Source organism: Corylus avellana, chromosome ca5 (assembly GCF_901000735.1).
Source record: "Corylus avellana chromosome ca5, CavTom2PMs-1.0".
NCBI lineage: Eukaryota > Viridiplantae > Streptophyta > Magnoliopsida > Fagales > Betulaceae > Corylus > Corylus avellana.
Window position 1 is genome coordinate 32,238,072 of NC_081545.1, and position 18,030 is coordinate 32,256,101.

General features: G+C 38.9%; 3 protein-coding genes across 3 annotated transcripts; 1 reads left to right on the forward strand and 2 right to left on the reverse strand.

Moving 5' to 3' along the window:
* The first annotated feature begins 1,432 nt into the window (after window positions 1-1,432).
* Window positions 1,433-9,948, forward strand: LOC132182370 (probable ubiquitin conjugation factor E4). Its single transcript, XM_059595600.1, has 16 exons — window positions 1,433-2,588; window positions 3,825-4,029; window positions 4,191-4,342; window positions 4,436-4,727; window positions 4,910-5,062; window positions 5,860-6,063; window positions 6,163-6,275; window positions 6,381-6,495; window positions 6,887-6,976; window positions 7,098-7,301; window positions 7,420-7,515; window positions 7,648-7,770; window positions 8,800-8,892; window positions 9,037-9,201; window positions 9,376-9,465; window positions 9,596-9,948. The coding sequence occupies exons 1-16, from the start codon at window positions 1,729-1,731 to the stop codon at window positions 9,773-9,775; spliced, it is 3,135 nt and encodes a 1,044-aa protein (XP_059451583.1). The 5' UTR covers window positions 1,433-1,728; the 3' UTR covers window positions 9,776-9,948.
* Window positions 9,949-10,625: 677 nt separating this feature from the next.
* Window positions 10,626-14,554, reverse strand: LOC132181294 (uncharacterized). The gene is made up of 6 exons (XM_059594442.1): window positions 14,351-14,554; window positions 13,781-14,264; window positions 12,870-13,008; window positions 12,687-12,748; window positions 11,670-11,808; window positions 10,626-11,130 (listed from the first exon to the last, which is right to left on the reverse strand). Exons 1-6 carry the CDS (start codon window positions 14,472-14,474, stop codon window positions 10,993-10,995), a joined length of 1,086 nt encoding a protein of 361 aa, XP_059450425.1. The 5' UTR covers window positions 14,475-14,554; the 3' UTR covers window positions 10,626-10,992.
* A 498-nt stretch (window positions 14,555-15,052) lies between these two features.
* LOC132180984 (probable mitochondrial saccharopine dehydrogenase-like oxidoreductase At5g39410) lies at window positions 15,053-17,720 on the reverse strand. The gene is made up of 2 exons (XM_059594009.1): window positions 16,892-17,720; window positions 15,053-15,984 (listed from the first exon to the last, which is right to left on the reverse strand). Exons 1-2 carry the CDS (start codon window positions 17,561-17,563, stop codon window positions 15,289-15,291), a joined length of 1,368 nt encoding a protein of 455 aa, XP_059449992.1. The 5' UTR covers window positions 17,564-17,720; the 3' UTR covers window positions 15,053-15,288.
* Between the last annotated feature and the right edge of the window lie 310 nt (window positions 17,721-18,030).

Here is an 18,030-nt window from a genome sequence, read left to right on the forward strand (position 1 = left end):
TTTATTTTTATTTTCCTTTCCTAAGATACTCTTTTGTGGTATCCACCATTCGTACTCTGTGTCTGATGTTACTACAAAATGATATCTGATGTTCATCATTATGCATACTAGTAAACATCACAAGGGGGGGGGGATAGATTGTTTTTTATGCTCATAAACAATTTTTGAAGATGCTTCAATGCCCAAAAACAAATCCTAATTTCCATAGAAATATTGCAAAAAAAGGCAAATGCTCAAAAATCTCAGAGAAACTCACAGATTGAAGATGCCCAAAATCTTAAAAGCGGAAGTAAAAAAACTCCAAAGCAAGGTGGCTTAATTATCGTTATGATGTTTCCGAGGATTCTTTAACGGCGATTTCAATCGTGTTACGAAACTCAACAGCTTACCTGGAGATAGACGCAAGAATCGGTGGAGAAGATGAAGACAACAGTCACACAGGGAAATATGAAGGAATTAAGTTTATTTAATTTGACGTTGAGTCTATGCTTGAGCCTCAAAATGACGTGAAAAAACTTATTTGTCATTTTTAAAAGCATAAATAAAAAAAGAACACGTGTCTTATTTTTATTAGGTGTGAGGTGGCAATGAAACAGTTTCTGTTAAGTCATTTAACGAAAAATGAGTTCAGGAGTAAAATGTTATTTTGGCCTACCTTAGGGACCTATAAATTGTTTTTTAAACCACATAGAATGATTTGTAAATTATACCAATTACATAGACCAATTTTGTATTTATCCCTAAAAATAGCGTCCCATGTTTTAAAATCACATATGTCAAAATCACATACCCAAACAAACCAAAGGTCAAATTGAAGCAAAATCGGCTAGGTGTACCTCTCTAAAATGAATATAACTCGAGAAAAAAAAAAAAAAAAAGCTATGTAATCTTAATTTAATTATTATTAAATGTTATCATTTGAGTTAGTAGATAAGTATTGCTAACATAATTAACAAAATATCTCAATTTTAAGCCGAGTTTTCTCAATTAATTTAAAACGTTGATTAGTCTTTATCTAAACTTGTGCCTTATAAACTTTAAAATTGATGTGATTTTTAAAATTACCATTGGATCAAAATTTAAGTATAATTTATCTAAAATTTAATGGTAATTTTAAAAATCACATCAGCTTTATTGCTTGTTACAAACACTTTTTGGTTTTTAAAAAACCAAACAGAATTTTAAAAAAAAAACCTCAATACTTCCAATTCCAAATAAATGTCGTATTAGAAGAATACCGGTATAATTGAAAGACAAGTGATTGGGTTTGGAATAACTTGAATAAAATGTCCTTTCTGTGTAAGATAAGTACAATTAACAAAGTAGGTTTCTAAATCTGAATAAATTTTTTATTTTATTTATTATTTACGGTTAATTTATATACATGTATGTTTTTTTCTTAATTTACTCGAAGTTTATAATCAGTATTTTCCACAAAGACCTGGACGACCAAACCACTGTCGACTCCTACCTCCCAATCACACACACACACACTGCTCTACACCCTGACTTTTCCTACTAATCCACGATTTCACCGTCAAATTCACATACGCATCTGTTTGTTTCCCGGGAAAATCTCCCCGTTTTTTTTTTTTCTTTCTTTTTAAACACGCCCACCTGATTTGTTATTAGTTCTGTCTAACACTACGTATTCAACTCAGGTTCTAGTTGTTTGTTTTCCAAGAAAATTTCACCCATTCGAACGGAGAAAGAACCATTTTGCGCACTATGGCGACCCCAAAACCCCAAAAGAGGTCCCCGGAGGAAATCGAGGACATAATCCTCAGGAAAATCTTCCTGGTATCGCTGACCGATTCGGCCGAATCATCAGCACCGTCCGATCCCCGAGTCGTCTACCTGGAGATGACCGCGGCGGAGATTCTGAGCGAGGGCAAAGAGATGAGGCTCTCGAGAGACTTGATGGAGAGGGTCCTGATCGATCGGCTCTCGGGGGGTTTCGTCTCCTCCGAACCGCCATTCCAGTACCTTACCGGGTGCTATCGGCGAGCCTACGAGGAGGGCAAGAAGATATCTTCCATGAAGGACAAGAACGTGAGGTCCGAGATGGAGTTTGTGGTGAGGCAAGCGAAGAAATTGGCGGTGTCGTACTGTAGGATTCACTTAGGGAACCCCGAATTGTTTCAGAATGCGAATGCGAATTCGAAGTCAGGTTCGAGCAATTCCCCGTTGTTGCCGCTGGTTTTCGCGGAGGTTGGGGGCTCGATGGACGGGTACGGAGCTGGTGGTAGCAGTGGCGGGACACAGTGCCCACCTGGCTTCTTGGAGGAGTTCTTTAGGGACTCGGATTTCGATAGCTTGGACCCCATATTGAAGGGATTGTATGAGGACTTGAGGGGCAGTGTGCTCAAGGTCTCGGCGCTCGGGAACTTTCAGCAGCCTTTGAGGGCTTTGCTGTATTTGGTTAGCTTCCCGGTTGGTGCCAAATCGTTGGTGAATCACCCGTGGTGGATTCCCAAAGGCGCCTATTTGAACGGCCGGGTTATCGAGATGACCAGCATACTGGGGCCATTTTTTCATGTTAGTGCTCTGCCTGATCATGCCATTTTCAAGAGCCAGCCTGATGTGGGGTGAGTGGATTTTCGTGTGCGGTGCCTGGGCTTTTGTTGGTTGCAATTTTATTTTTGTTATACTGGTTTCAAATTCTAGAATCTTTGGTTTCTGATTCTTTACTCAGTTTACTGTTGTAGAGAACAAAAGTTTTACTCAGTTGAACATTATGCAGCTGTTTGGCTTAACTAAAATATGCTATCTTATTTTTAAGAACCAAAAACAAAGGGACTCAACTTCATATGTTTCTACCACCCGTGCTTCTTTGTTTCTGAGCAGCTATTGGACTCTATGGTTAATGCATGTGTTGCTCTGTCTGTAAATTAGGACACTGTCTCATCTATTTAGTGTGATTGTCTAAAAAAAATTAAATTAAGAACTGATGGATGTTTAATATTGTATAACTTTTATAGCACTTCTTCAACCTCTTAATCTGCTTAGCCTTTTACTGATTTGGGTAAACTGCAGCTCGGTTTTGGATTGAAAAGAGGATTTAACATTAGAATGAGATTGTTTTCATCCGCTTATAAATACTGGAACTGAGCTCATTCTGTGTCATATTCTAGGTAGAGCACGGTTGAGTGTTATTGATATTGGTTTAGGTTCCCTCATGCAAATGAAAAGTAGGTGATGATATCAAGGGATTTGCTCTCTGATGTATTGATGTTGGTTTTTTAATGTTGCTTCTATTGTGTGTAGTTGATTGATCCATTTATCAAAACAAGATGTTGACTGTATACTATCTTAAAGCTAGGATATGAAATTACTGCATTGTTGTGTTATATGCCGTTCTGAGATTAAGTTTTTGAGTCTCTTTTGATCTTTGTGGGCCTTTTCTTTTGCTCAGTTTAGGATCACTGGATTTTTTCCTTCCTTTGGCAAGGAAGTTATTTTCTCTTACCTTCAAATTGGAATAAGTGGAAAACTAAAAGGATGATATGTGGTACTGTTGTTTGTTCCAGTTGGATGTAATGTAACCATACAATTAATGAGGGTTAAGATAAGTGATTGCAAAGAGTATGGCTTTGATTCTTGTTTCTTAAATTTTGCAGCTTCCTTTGGATGATTTAGTTTATGGATGAAATCCTATGTTCCTTTAGTTGTTTTTTCCACTACGCTCCCAGTTCAGTAATTTCTTTCATGCTTGCTGTATTTTATTCCTATTGAACATGTTAAATCTATAGCTTTGGACTGCTCATGGACAGATATTTAAGAATGATTTCTTACTAATGCATTATTACTCTGTAAAACACCAGACAGCAGTGCTTTTCAGAAGCATCAATTCGTCGACCGGCTGATTTATTATCCTCATTTACCACAATTAAAACGGTTATGAATAACTTATATGATGGTCTATCAGAAGTTATTCTCTCACTCCTTAAAAATACGGACATCCGTGAAAATGTGCTCGAGTATCTTGCAGAGGTGATCAATAAAAACTCGTCGAGGGCTCACATCCAGGTACTTTCCCAATTTTCACAGCATTGTTAATGTTGCAGTCACAATATACTAACAAACTTATTATATCTTTTTCTCTACTTTTCTATGGATAAGGATATTTTTGGTAATATTGTCACATTCTTTATCCTAATTTAAACTTGCACTGTATACATCACATTTAGGTTGATCCTCTATCGTGTGCAAGTTCAGGCATGTTCGTCAGTCTCAGTGCTGTTATGCTTCGGCTGTGTGAGCCGTTTTTAGACGCTAGCTTAACAAAAAGGGATAAAATTGATCCCAAATATGTATTTCACAGTAACCGACTGGATTTAACGTGAGGATTTCTGTTTAACGGACTTTGATTTTCTACTCTTAAGTTTATATTCATATCTATTGTCTTCTAATTATTTTGGTGATTTTCTATTAGAGGGTTGACTGCTCTTCATGCATCATCAGAAGAAGTTGCGGAATGGCTTAATAATACCAATTTGGGGAAGACTGATGGCTCTAGACAATATACTGATGGTGAAAATCGGTTGCTTCAATCTCAAGAAGCTACCAGTTCTGGCAGTGGTGCTAGTGGCTCCTCTAATGCAAAGCCAGCATCAAGCGGTGATAAAACTAAATATCCATTTATTTGCGAATGCTTCTTTATGACTGCAAGGGTGCTCCACTTGGGTTTATTAAAAGCATTTTCTGACTTTAAACATTTAGTTCAGGTAATAATACATGCTTTATACATGAGTAGAAATAAATTGCCACATTATTATTACTTTGTTAGGGCTTAGTTGTCATTGCTAGTGAGTAAGTATTTACTGTAGTCTGTTAAAATCTAAATTTTTTCATATATACTATTACTGTTTTTGACGGACTGATGGAAAGTAATATAAATTTATTTTAGGACATTCAAAGGTGTGAAGATTCTCTCTCTACTCTTAAAGACATGCAAGGGCATGCTCCTACTCCAGCATTGGAGCCGGACATTTCTCGCCTTGAGAAAGAAATAGAGTTGTATTCACAGGAAAAACTTTGTTATGAAGCTCAGATATTGAGGGTATGTCAGCTCTCTCTCTCTCTCCTCGTTCATGCAGACATACATGCAGTACCCATGATTTTGATATCCTACCACTCCTTGAAGTTCATTTGAATCATGTTCTGGTGGAGCATGGAGACCAATGGTTTGAATGCATTGTGGTGAAAGGTGGCATCCTAGTGTCATAAGTTGGATGGTCAGTGTATCTTCTAGTTGTTGGTATTCTTATCAACTGTGGAGAAACCCTGTGATCATCACCTTCTTGATGGACTGTATTCGTTTTCCCCCCGGTAGTTGTCAATCAGGGCCTGTACTTGAACCAAACTGAGGAGCCTCTGAGTTTCAGTTTTGCTAGATTCCACCTTCTACATCTTAGTTCGAACTTTTTCTATTTTTGTTTTTAATTGACAGTTGTTCCTATTTTTCTTGCCCTTCTCTAATATTCCATTCAAGGATTCCTCTCTTCTTTCTAAAGTAGTTCATTACTTTGGGCAAAGGATTATTAAAAATAATGATAATTTGCTGTATTTATGAAGTATGGATGCATCATGTGCTATCATATTTCTTTTATTATACACTGGATTATCAGATGATGTCTTTGTTTGCATTCACAATTTTTTTCCCTTCTTGGAACTACCTACCTTGAATCTAGTCCTTTTCAAAAATTATTTATTTATTTTTTCTTTTCTTTTTCCTTTTGGTGATTGGAAGGGTGCTTTCAACCATGTATCATTGTCAGTTTAATTTGTTAAAACTATTAAAGGACCTTTTTTCTTCTGATTATTGACACTACTGACCCTTGTATTTTTTTCCCTTAGGATGGAGCACTTATTCAGAATGCTCTTTCTTTCTACCGGTTGGTGGTGGTTTGGTTGGTTGGCCTGGTTGGTGGATTTAAGATGCCTCTGCCATCCGCTTGCCCAATGGAGTTTGCATGTATGCCAGAGCATTTTCTGGAAGATGCCATGGAATTGCTTATTTTTGCTTCCCGGATTCCGAAAGCTTTGGATGGGGTTTTGCTGGTAGACATCGAGTTGAAAAGTTTTATTCTTAACTTATTCTCTTCCTTCTCTCCAGAAGGTTTTCCGCTCTATAATAAATTATTTGTTCTTGCCTGGCAGGATGACTTCATGAACTTTATTATCATGTTCATGGCAAGTCCAAATTTTATTAGAAACCCTTATCTCAGAGCAAAGATGGTTGAAGTGCTAAACTGCTGGATGCCACGTAGAAGGTCTTCTTTAATTTTTTTTAATTGTAGGAGAGATTATTAAGTGCCCCTTAAATTTTCTAACTTAATAATGATGTGTCTCTGGCATTTTGTCTATTCCATGTGCAGTGGCTCATCTATTACAGCTACTCTATTTGAAGGGCACCAACTCTCTCTTGAGTATCTTGTGAGGAATCTTCTGAAGCTCTATGTTGACATTGAGTTCACTGGTTCTCACACGCAGGTGATTGCCACATAATTCATGTTTTTAAGGGTATAGAGGTAGTTGCAGTGACAATTTCAAGGGGCCAACAAATCTGACCAAAAAACAAATGTATAGGCTTTTTTGTCATTTTATTAGCTGTGGCCGCCTAAAAAAATTCCAGTCCAGCCTGGCCCTCCCAAACTATTACCTGGCCAAGAAGGGTAGATTGATGAAAATGCACCGTTAGAAAGCTGAGGGGGCTGTGTCACAAAGCCAGCTCTGACCAATGGCTAACGATCCTTTCCTCATTCTAGCTTTTGGAGGCCCACATTTACCTTTTCTTGTGCATTCATAGTCTCATCCATCTGTCACTGTTGTGGAGTACAGGAAGCTGTTGTTGATTGACCTGTTTGTTTTTTATCCTGTGCAGTTCTATGACAAGTTTAACATCCGTCACAATATTGCCGAACTTCTCGAATACCTGTGGCAGGTCCCTAGTCATCGTAATGCTTGGAGACAGGTAGAGCCTTCTTCATGGACTGATTCTCTTGCTCTCTCTCTCTCTATTTGTGTGCACGCACGTGTGCATGCACATGTATGTGTCTGTCTTTGACTGCTACTTGAAATTTATACCATTCCAGATTGCCAAGGAGGAGGAAAAGGGTGTCTATTTGACTTTCTTAAACTTCCTGATTAATGATAGCATCTATCTTCTCGATGAAAGTCTTAACAAAATTCTTGAACTGAAAGAGTTGGAAGCCGAGATGTCAAATACCGCAGAATGGGAGCAAAGACCAGCCCAAGAGAGGCAGGAGAGAACCCGACTATTCCACTCCCAAGAGAATGTCAGTTTGACTTTTTTCTTCTATGATATGCATAACACATACATATGTAAATTATATGCATAAGTCATGAACCTAGAGTACCTAACAAATGGAAATTGCTGGGTATTGTTATTGTTAGATTATCCGGATTGATATGAAGTTGGCAAATGAGGATGTGAGTATGCTGGCATTTACTTCGGAGCAGATTACAGTTCCTTTCCTACTTCCTGAGATGGTAACAGCTTTTCCTTTCTTTACTATCTATACATGTTATCCCCAACGGTTTCAGTGGCTAAAGTTGTGTTTCTGGCCATTTTTGCGTTCTTAATTCTGTACAACCATTGCTGACCCACCTGCCCCCTTCCAGGTTGAGAGAGTGGCCAGCATGCTCAATTATTTTTTGTTGCAACTTGTGGGTCCCCAAAGAAAATCTCTTACTCTGAAAGATCCTGAAAAATATGAATTCCGTCCAAAACAGTTGCTTAAGCAGGTTGGTATCAAGTAGATTTCAAGTTTCCTCTTTTGTTGAACTTAATATCTCTTATAAAGTGGAGATATATTATTTGAAGCCAAATAACTGGGTTATACTCAGTGGATTTGTAGTTTTAATACCAGTTTGACTGAATGAGGTCTGACTGCTTATGCTTATTTAGGTGTCTGGTTAGGTTAAACTTGGACAATAATACAAAACCTGGCAGGGTCCGAGCTTACCTTAAGTTAAATCTAATCTAGGTATGCAGTAAAGAACCCTGTTGTATCAGGGGTTTGGTTAATCTCAATTTTCAAAGGGTAAATCGGTTTTAAAAAACAGATTTACTTTAATTTGAATTGCATCCAAGATTGAATTTAGCAGGCTCGTAATTCATATTGACCAGTGAACTCTAGAATGGTGATTACCAATTAAGGTTGTGATCGCCATCTTGTGTTTGAAGCTTTTGTGTAAAGTGAAATGTGGTTTAAATTTTTGAGCTTGTTGTATACTGATTTCTATGGGTGCAAATTATATATATGTATAGACAAGGCAACGTGGTTGTCATTGTGGATATGTGCAGAAGTTGGGTGGGACTGAGAGATTGAGCTCAACTGTGTCAAAAAATGGGATATCAGTAGCTTTTTCTTTTTGAGGGGATGAATAGGGATATCGGTATTTTTGTTTCTTTTCCTCTCCACATGAATTGGACAGGTTGGATTAGCAATCTCTTGGTGGTTTGAATAAATCATTAAGATGATAAGTAAAAAATACGAGTTTGGTAGTGAAGCTGTTGTAGAAGTGTCATCTGACACTAATTTTTGTGTTGTGTTTTGTTGGAACATCTAATTTAGTGTAATGCTTAGCGTCGAATATGTAAGAGTTTGTGAATTCTTAGTCCTGCGATGGAAAGCTGATATACAGGCTTGGCTGGGAATGACACTGTTCTGTCAGCCACTCAACTCTCATTTTGTACAAAAATGTTTATGTAATAATGCTTTTATAGCCTGCCAGAAATACATGCACCAACTTTTAATGGTTTATTTGTAGATTGTCTACATATATGTTCATCTTGCAAAGGGTGATACGGAAAACATTTTCCCGGCTGCTATATCAAAAGATGGTCGATCATACAATGAACAGGTAATTCAGCTGCGGCAAAGAGTTCATTAATTTCTCTTATTTGACAGTTATTGTTTAGACTCGGTAAGAGATGTTTTCGGTTCTCCATCTCTTCTGAATCATATGGTTGGCTGAAAATAATTTCACAATTGGCACTTGCTCCAGTTATTTAGTGCTGCAGCAGATGTTCTGCGAAGAATTGGTGAAGATGGAAGGGTAATACAGGAATTTATTGAGCTAGGTGCCAAGGCCAAAGTTGCAGCTTCTGAGGCAATGGACACTGAAGCTACTCTTGGAGAGATACCTGATGAATTCCTTGACCCAATTCAAGTATGTTCACTTCTTTTTGTGGATTTTTGTCGTTCTTTTGATAACTTGAAGGGTAATGCATGATTATCATATCAGGATTTGAAATGCAATTGCACATGTAATCCATTTTGTAACCCAAGCAGCCTTCTCAACCACCACTTGTTGACATGTGATTATGTTTTTTGTTTGTGGCAGTACACTTTGATGAAGGATCCAGTTATCTTACCTTCTTCAAGGATCACGGTAGACCGACCTGTCATTCAAAGGCATCTTCTTAGTGATAATGTATGTATGCATATCTTAATTTTTGAGGGGTTTACTGCTCCTCTCTCTCTCTCTCTCTCTCTCTCTCTCACTTTTTTATATATAATAGCAAGAATAATGAGTATGGTGATATGCTTGATGTGATCTGCAGACTGACCCTTTCAACCGTTCCCATCTTACTGCGGACATGCTGATTCCAAACGATGAGTTGAAGGGAAGAATTGAAGAGTTCATCAGGTCCCAGGAAATGAAGCAGCATGGGGAACGCCTTAGCAAGGAGAGCATCAAGGCGACAATACAAACCACGAATAGTGAAATGTTAATCGATTAGGACTGTAGGATTCTGAATTTTGGAGATTCCTATGATGGGGGACGAGACGGACAGTGGAAAAGTGGATTTGTAATTATTTCAATGCCAGTCATAGCATTTATATGTTTAGAGTTTTAACATTATTTTTTGTAAAAATTCAATGTAAGAAAAGCCGGTTATGGGCTTAATGATAATATTTACGTTTCTGAAAGTAGGCTCTTGGTGGGTTTGGGGTCAGAGAACAAGTTTTGTCTGTGCACCACATTCTGAGAAACCTTGCTTTGACACCATATCTTTCCAAAATCACTTCTCCCTTTTGTTAAAAAGGCCAAATGAAGATGGTCCAAATTGTTGGGAACTTGGGACGCTGCCAACTCCCAGTACTTTCGAGTTACAGGCTTTGTGAGCATCTAGAAACGTGTAGCATTGTTGTGTACTCTACTCATTGCAACCACTATGATGGATCCATTATTGTCGTCCCTCTTTAATTTGAAGTAACAATCCGTGTGGCTAAGGGTAGAGCGTAAGACTTTGAAGTGACTTGAAGGATGGCCAAACCACCCCTTCGTTTTACGCTTCTGAGAGGATAGCCAATCACCCATTGCACCTTTTATGGGTGGTTGTAGCCACTCTCCATTAACAAGATCTAGTGGTGGTGATGCAAAACAAACCATACCAAATTTGGTATGCACAAGAACAAAGTCATCAATCTGGGGGTCACAATCTCCCCACGTGGTGGTTAGAGGTAGCGTTGATCAATGAAGAGGGAGAGGGATAAGGTTTCAAAATCTCAAAATTTCCCAAATGAACGACGAAAGGAAGCATTCGTTTGTGGCACTGCCATGTCAGCGCATAAGAGCAACACATAAAATTTTTAAGCATGTTTAGCATTTCTCTTCTGAGTTTTGGGCTTGTAGCCGTCTAGGTTGGTTGAAAAATATAACTAAACATGCAATACATCAAATATTAAAGAAAATAGGAAAAAGTCAATTAACAAGTGCATTTCTTGTAAACAACTTCATAAACGAAGTGGGCAATCCTCGACCCATGCTCAGAATCTGCCATATTGCCTTGTCTCACCTGGGTTTCGACAGCTGAAAGTAACATATATCAAGCAAATCACTTCTGTTTCCGGGAGTGGCTTATAGAGGACTTCTTTTCGTGTTTTGTGTCACTTTTTGAAGCCGCTTTCTGCATAAATTCTTAAACTCACAAATGGTTGAACTGCTGGTTCTCAATCAAAGCTTAGGTGTAAACACGGTTGCCTTTCGCTTCGCAAACTCTTGGGCAATGCTAATCGCACTCTTGCTATGACGCAGAGAGAACTCTGCAAGTAGGATTTGGCTTTCTTCCAATGTCAGATCACCATGATAGCCCTGTAAATATAGTGCAACAATTATTAATATCTGTAAATCGAAAACAGGTGCAAAATCTGTAACTTAATATTTTCTAGTATGTAATTTTTGACAAGTGTCCAACATGAACTTCTTCTTTGTCCTTTACAATGATGATCCCAACGGATTAATATAACATTGAGCATTCCCTAGTGTGTTTATACTTTAAAAATACATACAATGCAACAACTCCAGCATGCTCTGGTAATAGGTAAACATAAACCCATTTAAAACAGGTAGAAAACTGAATTTGGCTTCTCCTTTAGATACAACAAATTTATTACAACTTTTAACCAAGTCAAACAGCTGTATGAGGCACTGAGTTTTCAGTTTGGAAGCTTTACAAAAGACCAATAGCCAAGGCATCGACCTTTGGGTTCCTTTAAGTTCAATATAAATGAATATAAACTAATTCAAAAATAAAACGATAATAATCAGAGGAAAATAGCAGTCATGAATCATTTTCCAAAAAGAAGATGCAGTTTACATTTCTTTAATGTACTGCAGGCAATAGTCATTACCAGGCGTGAAGTTCTGTCACAAACAGCATGGTGCATGAGGATGCCTGCTGCAACTGACACATTGAAAGAGTCCACCATGCCTTTCATTGGAATACTGCAATGCAAATCTGACAACTCCAGGGCTTCATCACTTATCCCCCTGCAAGAGAGATTAGCCACAAAATTTAGAAAATTACATGTACATTTGGCAAGTGTTTTGATTTGAAAAGAGTTCTTGATGTGATAGAAAATAGAGAAGTGCTTTCAGTGGGATTCACATTTGAAAAGAGTTGGGGTCCACAAAATAAAAAATTTTGGTAAACCTTTTAGTGTTTAGTGTTTTCAAAGAAAAAATAAGCATGTGTTTTCTCAAAAGATTTCTGAAAGGTATGGGAAGTTTTCTAAAAAGTGTGTTGTGTTTTTTGTTTTTAGAGAAGCGTTTCGTTTGATAACTTTTTTTTATATGTAATTGGCCCCAAGGGGAGGTGGAAGGGAAGATTTGAATTGGTGACCTCTGCTTCATGAGGTTTGATTTCTAAGTGTGTTTTTGGGTTTGAAGAGATAGGCTTTCCAAACAAGTAACCAAACAAGTCCTACAATTTTCAAGAAACATAAGTAACAAAATGACTATCTCTAGGTCAGGCAAAAATCTTTTGCAGGTCATCCTTCTTTTTGCAGGCTGGCATCAAAATGCCATCGTAGATATTTTCATATTTTGTGAGAGTAGATATTAATTTTATCACAAATCTACAAATACATTTCAAAAAAAGAATAAAGGCTTTAACTAAATTATGAAGATAAGAGATCACATAAAACTCTAGTAATTATCAATTTCCCCTTTTTAATGCTTGTTTTAGATGGTTCGAATTTTTCCAGAGGGCATAAAAACATGAAACACAATACAACTTGTAGTTATCAACTAGAGAACATTAGCTGATCATAATGAGCATGAGCAACCAAAATTGAACCAAAAACCCAGATGAAATCATAATATGCATCCTAATTTTGAGAGCAACTAATAGGAAAGAAGGTAATTACCTGTTCTCATTCCCAACTACTATTGCAGTTGGGCATGACCAGTCCATGTCGTATATGGATACCTAGGCATAGTACCAAAGAGTCAGCCAAACACAACAGCTTGGATTTCTCTACTAATAGTATTTACTCAAAACACCTTTTTCATCGACAAAAATATCACAAAAGGAAAAGATTGATCATTACCGCATCCATTCCCACATGTGTCGTTGCTATTCGATAACCACGTGACTTAAGAACTTTAAAGCACTCTTGGGTGGAGTTCCAAATTTCAATATCCAACCATTTCTCTGCGCCCATGCTAACATGGCGGTTATCTCTATACCTGCAACCAGAATGCAGATTGCGTTGGCAAAGAAAAAGAAAATCACTTTTGGATCAAAACAGTCGATAATTAAATGTAATTGACAAGAGGCTACCACGACAAGATAATGGCAGTCATCTATACAAATGGAAGTTCAAATCTAAAACCAGCACCAGTTCGCAAAACCCACCCAAATGAACAGCATCAGTGCTCAAGGTTACCAGTTTTCCAAATGGTCACATTCTAAATTATCAAATTTTACAATCCAAATCCACATAGATTAAATATTTAAATCCAAAGCAAGGAAAACTTAAACTAAAAAACACAATGGAGGACTCAATCTCATGAGATACTCGAATGCAGCCCAGAACTATTGGTTATACCATAATATACTATTGAAGCAAAGCTTCTCTTTCTTTCTCTTTTTTTTTTTTTTCCTGACCGAAAACAATATCCAATCAATGCTAGAAGTAACAACTTGTCTAAAAATCCTCACTAAACAAATAAACCCTGAAAGAGAATAAATCTTGGCTTGATTGTAGCTTAACCCTTTTCAATTCTTTCACTCATTCAAAAGCAAAATATATATATATATATATATATTAAGCGCAAAACTGTCCACAATCACTTGCCTAAACTCACTATTATACTTAAAACGCAGCTAACATATATATATATATATATATATATATAACCAATGCACTAAACACTTAAAATTGCCAAAGATCAATAAATTATCATTCAAAACTGAGCCTTTTTATCTTTTCTCGTTTCACCTCAATTCTCGTTGCACCTTTTTGAGTCACACGAGACGACATGGACCGACTGAAACCCGAGTGCGTCCGCAGACCGGCACACGGCCGAGACATTCCCGAAATCGCACAGCCCTTCGACAACCAAGCAGACGGAGTAGCTCCTATTCAGCACCACATTCCGAAACTTCTCCTTCCTCACGTCTAATATGTGCGGACTCATCGCCTCCAGCACCTCGCTACTGCTCAAGCACTCACCAGTCCCGCACCTGAACCGGTCGAGGTACGGGAACCACCGGTCGGACCGCACGGAGTCGCCTCCCCCGTCGAGAGTGACGGAGCGGCGGTCCATCTTCATGAGCCGCGCGACGTCGTCGGGGTTTGCGAGGAGTTGCTCAACGGTGTCGTTTGAGAGGCCCTCATCCGGTTCTAGGGTTGGAGTTGTGGCTTCTATTAGAAGCGCAGCTCCTTCGGTGGAAGAAGCATGAGATCGTAAAGGAACTCTGTACGGCGCGATTCTGAGTCCTAGTTTTGCCAAATTGTAGAAAACGAATTAGACGAAAAATATACACAAAGAGAGAGAGAGAGAGAGAGAGAGAGAGAGAGAGTACCTTGAGGATGAGAGAAGTAAGTGAGAGGTGGAAGGGAGATTGAGGAGGAGGTTGGCCGAGTGCTTCGAAGCTTGCATTCGAGGGAGAAGAGAGATGTACGGACCAGGGTTTTGCAGGCGCTCATTGCTTGCACCAGAGAGAGAGAGAGAGAGTTTGGCGCCAAGAAGTTGGGGAGTAGCTGAGCGAAGGGTGTTTTTTTTTTTTTTTTTTTTTTTTTGAGAACCTGAGCCGGCTGAGCGAGGGGTGTTGGAAGGTCGAGGAGGGCTATCTGGATAGCGCCTTACGCGCTCTGGTGAAACGACGACGTTTTGAAGGGGGATGATGCAGCAGAGTGCTTGCTTCTTCTTTTTTTTTTTTTTTAATTTACCGAGAAATGCTATTCGTCCAATTCTTATAAATTTACCATTATTTCATTACCAGTTCCGTCGCTAATATTTCACGATGAACTCTAATGTTTTTTTTTTTTTTTACTGTGCAAAATTAAGTTTCAAAATTCATTACCACTATTACCATTGCTGTCTTTGTCAGGAGATATACTCTTTGAACAATATACCTCTTAAACAGAACCCTTACTGTTGCGTCCAAAGATAATCCCAAGACTTAGAAAATTTCAAAAATTTCAAACAAATACTCAGATCATATTGAAGAAGATAATATATGCAACTTACCAAAATTTGACCAAATGCATATGCAAACCAGCCATGATTTCATCCAAACATATCATCATTCACAAATGTGAAAAACCACGTATAGTAAACAAAAGGAGAAGATTCCAGGGAAAAATTTTGACTCCACATCATTAAGTTGCATGGCAGTCGTATAATAATTTACTAAATATTATTATTCTTTTCGATTTATTACAGACCAGGGCCAGTGTTGGTATGAGAAGAGCTCCATGTCTTTTACTAATTCCTGAAACCTCAAGAAGACTTTACCAGTCAAGAAGAAAGAGCGCCCTTTGAAATGACATCAAAAGATATTCCATTCTCTTGAAGCCGTTCTTGGAGATCAGTTGGGCCAAATACAATCCCTGGAGGTAGAACTCCTCCCTTTGGTAGGTTGTCTCGTTGGCTCAGAACAATAAGAGCACACTGAAGCAGAATTATTGGGGTGGCCAGATAGCCGATCTCAGGTCCCATTACTCTTGTTATTATTTCCATATCAGGTTTCATGTTTCCCTCTGAGATGAGACTGCTGTTGCTAAAACCCTGCCCAACAAACCACATCTTAAATGAAGCACTTCTAACCTCATCCTCAGAGGGGCCCTTCTTCCTGAACCATCCAATACTGAAAAATGAGGGAAATGTTAAGAGAAGCCACCTCCCAAAACCAGTTTTGCCCAGAAGCCCAATACACATCCCAACAGTGATGTATCGGAAGACACCCAACAAAGATTTGGCGCCTATCTTCACCCCAAAATGAACTGGCTTCACAGTTGACCAGAAGGCCTTCCTCTTTTCAATCTGTTCAACACCCTCATTAACACCTGGAAGTCCATGGGGATTTTCTGTCAGAGCTGCGAGTGTTCTTCGAACGACAGTAGAATCTGCTGAAGGTAGTTTTACTGCCCGAAGCCCAATCTTTTTCTGGTGCTCTATAAGAGGTCCTCCTTTGGGAGGTGCGGGACCAGGGATCTACAACCAGCAAAGTAAAATTGACATCAATATTTGCAGCTTGTGGCCCAATTAGCAAGACCACAGCAAGATATTATACTGTTGGTTTAAAGAGTTTCAGAAGTCTACACATCATCATTTATTAAATTTAAAGAATGAGAGATAAAAATCGACATCATATGATGTTACAAACACATTGAATTGAAAAAATGACTCATTTCCAGTCAAAAAAGCTTATTGAAAGAATAATTATAATTTCCACTCCAACACCACTAAGACTATCAACATGGAGCTACTACTATAGCTGCACCAAAGCCAAAGCTTTTGCTATGACTACCCCTTGCAATGGCAGTGGTGAAGTCAGTAAATTACACAGTGAATGGTGTCATTACGGTGGTGGCACAATTTTATCACTTCCACATCCATCAATTCATTTCATGCACTGCCTCTACCAACAAAAGATTCAACACTATTACCGCAATTCCAACCTCTCTTAGAAGTTCCCACTTCCAAAGCCACTAAAATTGCCACCACCATGACCGCCATATTTTTAGGAATTCTCCTATAATTAATCCAATACTAGACTATGCTTTAGCGACCTTACCAAATGTCATATGAAGTGCATACTACACACATGATTCAGTTAGATCGCAACCTCCACACCTCAATTTAAGTAGATAATGCATCTCAACGCTGAAAACAATTTTGTGTAACTCCATAATCGTCTGATGCAGTTTAATTGTCAATCCAATTACGACAACTAGACCCAAAAGAACCCAACAATCAAAACCAAGAAGGCCAATAAACTCAAACATCTAAAAATCAAACAGTTCTGCAATAAAACCACACTAACACTCATAACCACAAACAACATTACACATCGAATTCCACAAATCAAGATGAGAATTTAGAAGAGAAATTATCTTACCGTCGGCCTAGCTCGTCTGGGCCTCGACCGCCTCAGGGCCTGCAAACTATCCGCATTGGCCACGCCCAGAACTGCCGACTCGAAGGTCCCCAAATTCCCAACGATCCTCCTCTCCGACTCCAAGCTCACGTAAGCTTCGACCCAGTTCGGAACTGCCGGCGCCACCCACTGCCTGGAATTGAACATCAAGCCCAGTTCAGCCGGAACCGAGTCGAACCCACATGCGGAAACGATCAAAGACCCCGTCTCGGCCGCCTTCTCGCCGTACTTGGCCTCCATCCTCTCCATGAACTCGGGCTCCCCGCAAATGTCCAAGTAATCGCACCCGGTCTCGACGCAGGCGGCGACGACGGGCTCGCCGTAGAGGCGGAAGGGCCCTACGCAGTTGAGGACGAGGCGGGTTTGCGCGCAAAGCGAGAGGAGGGATTGTGGGTCGGAGGTGTCGAAGGTGAGGATGGGAATGGGGGGTGGGGAGTTGGGGTGCGAAGCCCATTGGAGGGTCTGGGTGAGCTTGTTAGCGTTGCGCCCGGCCAGGGCTAGGGTTCTGAGACGTGGGTGGGAGAGGAATCTGAGGGCTTCTTTCACTACGTACTTGCCTGTGAAGCCTGAGGCTCCCAGGATGATCAGGTCGTAGCGGGTATTGTTGGGCTTTGGATCTTGATTTTCTTCCATCGTTGCGACTTGCGAGAGTTGGAGGAGGCGGCACTCCACTGGGAAATGGGGGGTTTCAGAATTCAGACAACGATTTATATATGTTAAGGGAAAGAGAAGGTCTTGAAACGTATCGATGTGTGTACCATTTTTGCAGCTTTTGGATTGGAAACGGTGTTTTTGGAGTGATCGAACCGCCTAAATCTTAACCTAAATTACAATTAAAACCTATTTATACATTATAACTTATATTTAAATTTTTTAATAAATATATCATAGTTTTGTGGGGGGGGGTTTTTATTGAAAAATGTTATTCAGTTTCATGTGAAACATCTTTGAATGTTTTATTTGCTTTTGGGATTTAAGATTTTGTAATATTTTTCTTTTCAAGTGATTTAGTTACTTATTAGGCTTTAATATCCGCTGTTATAATGTTATTAATTAGCAATAGTTGCCGTTTTATCTTTATTTATATTTTCTCTTTCAAG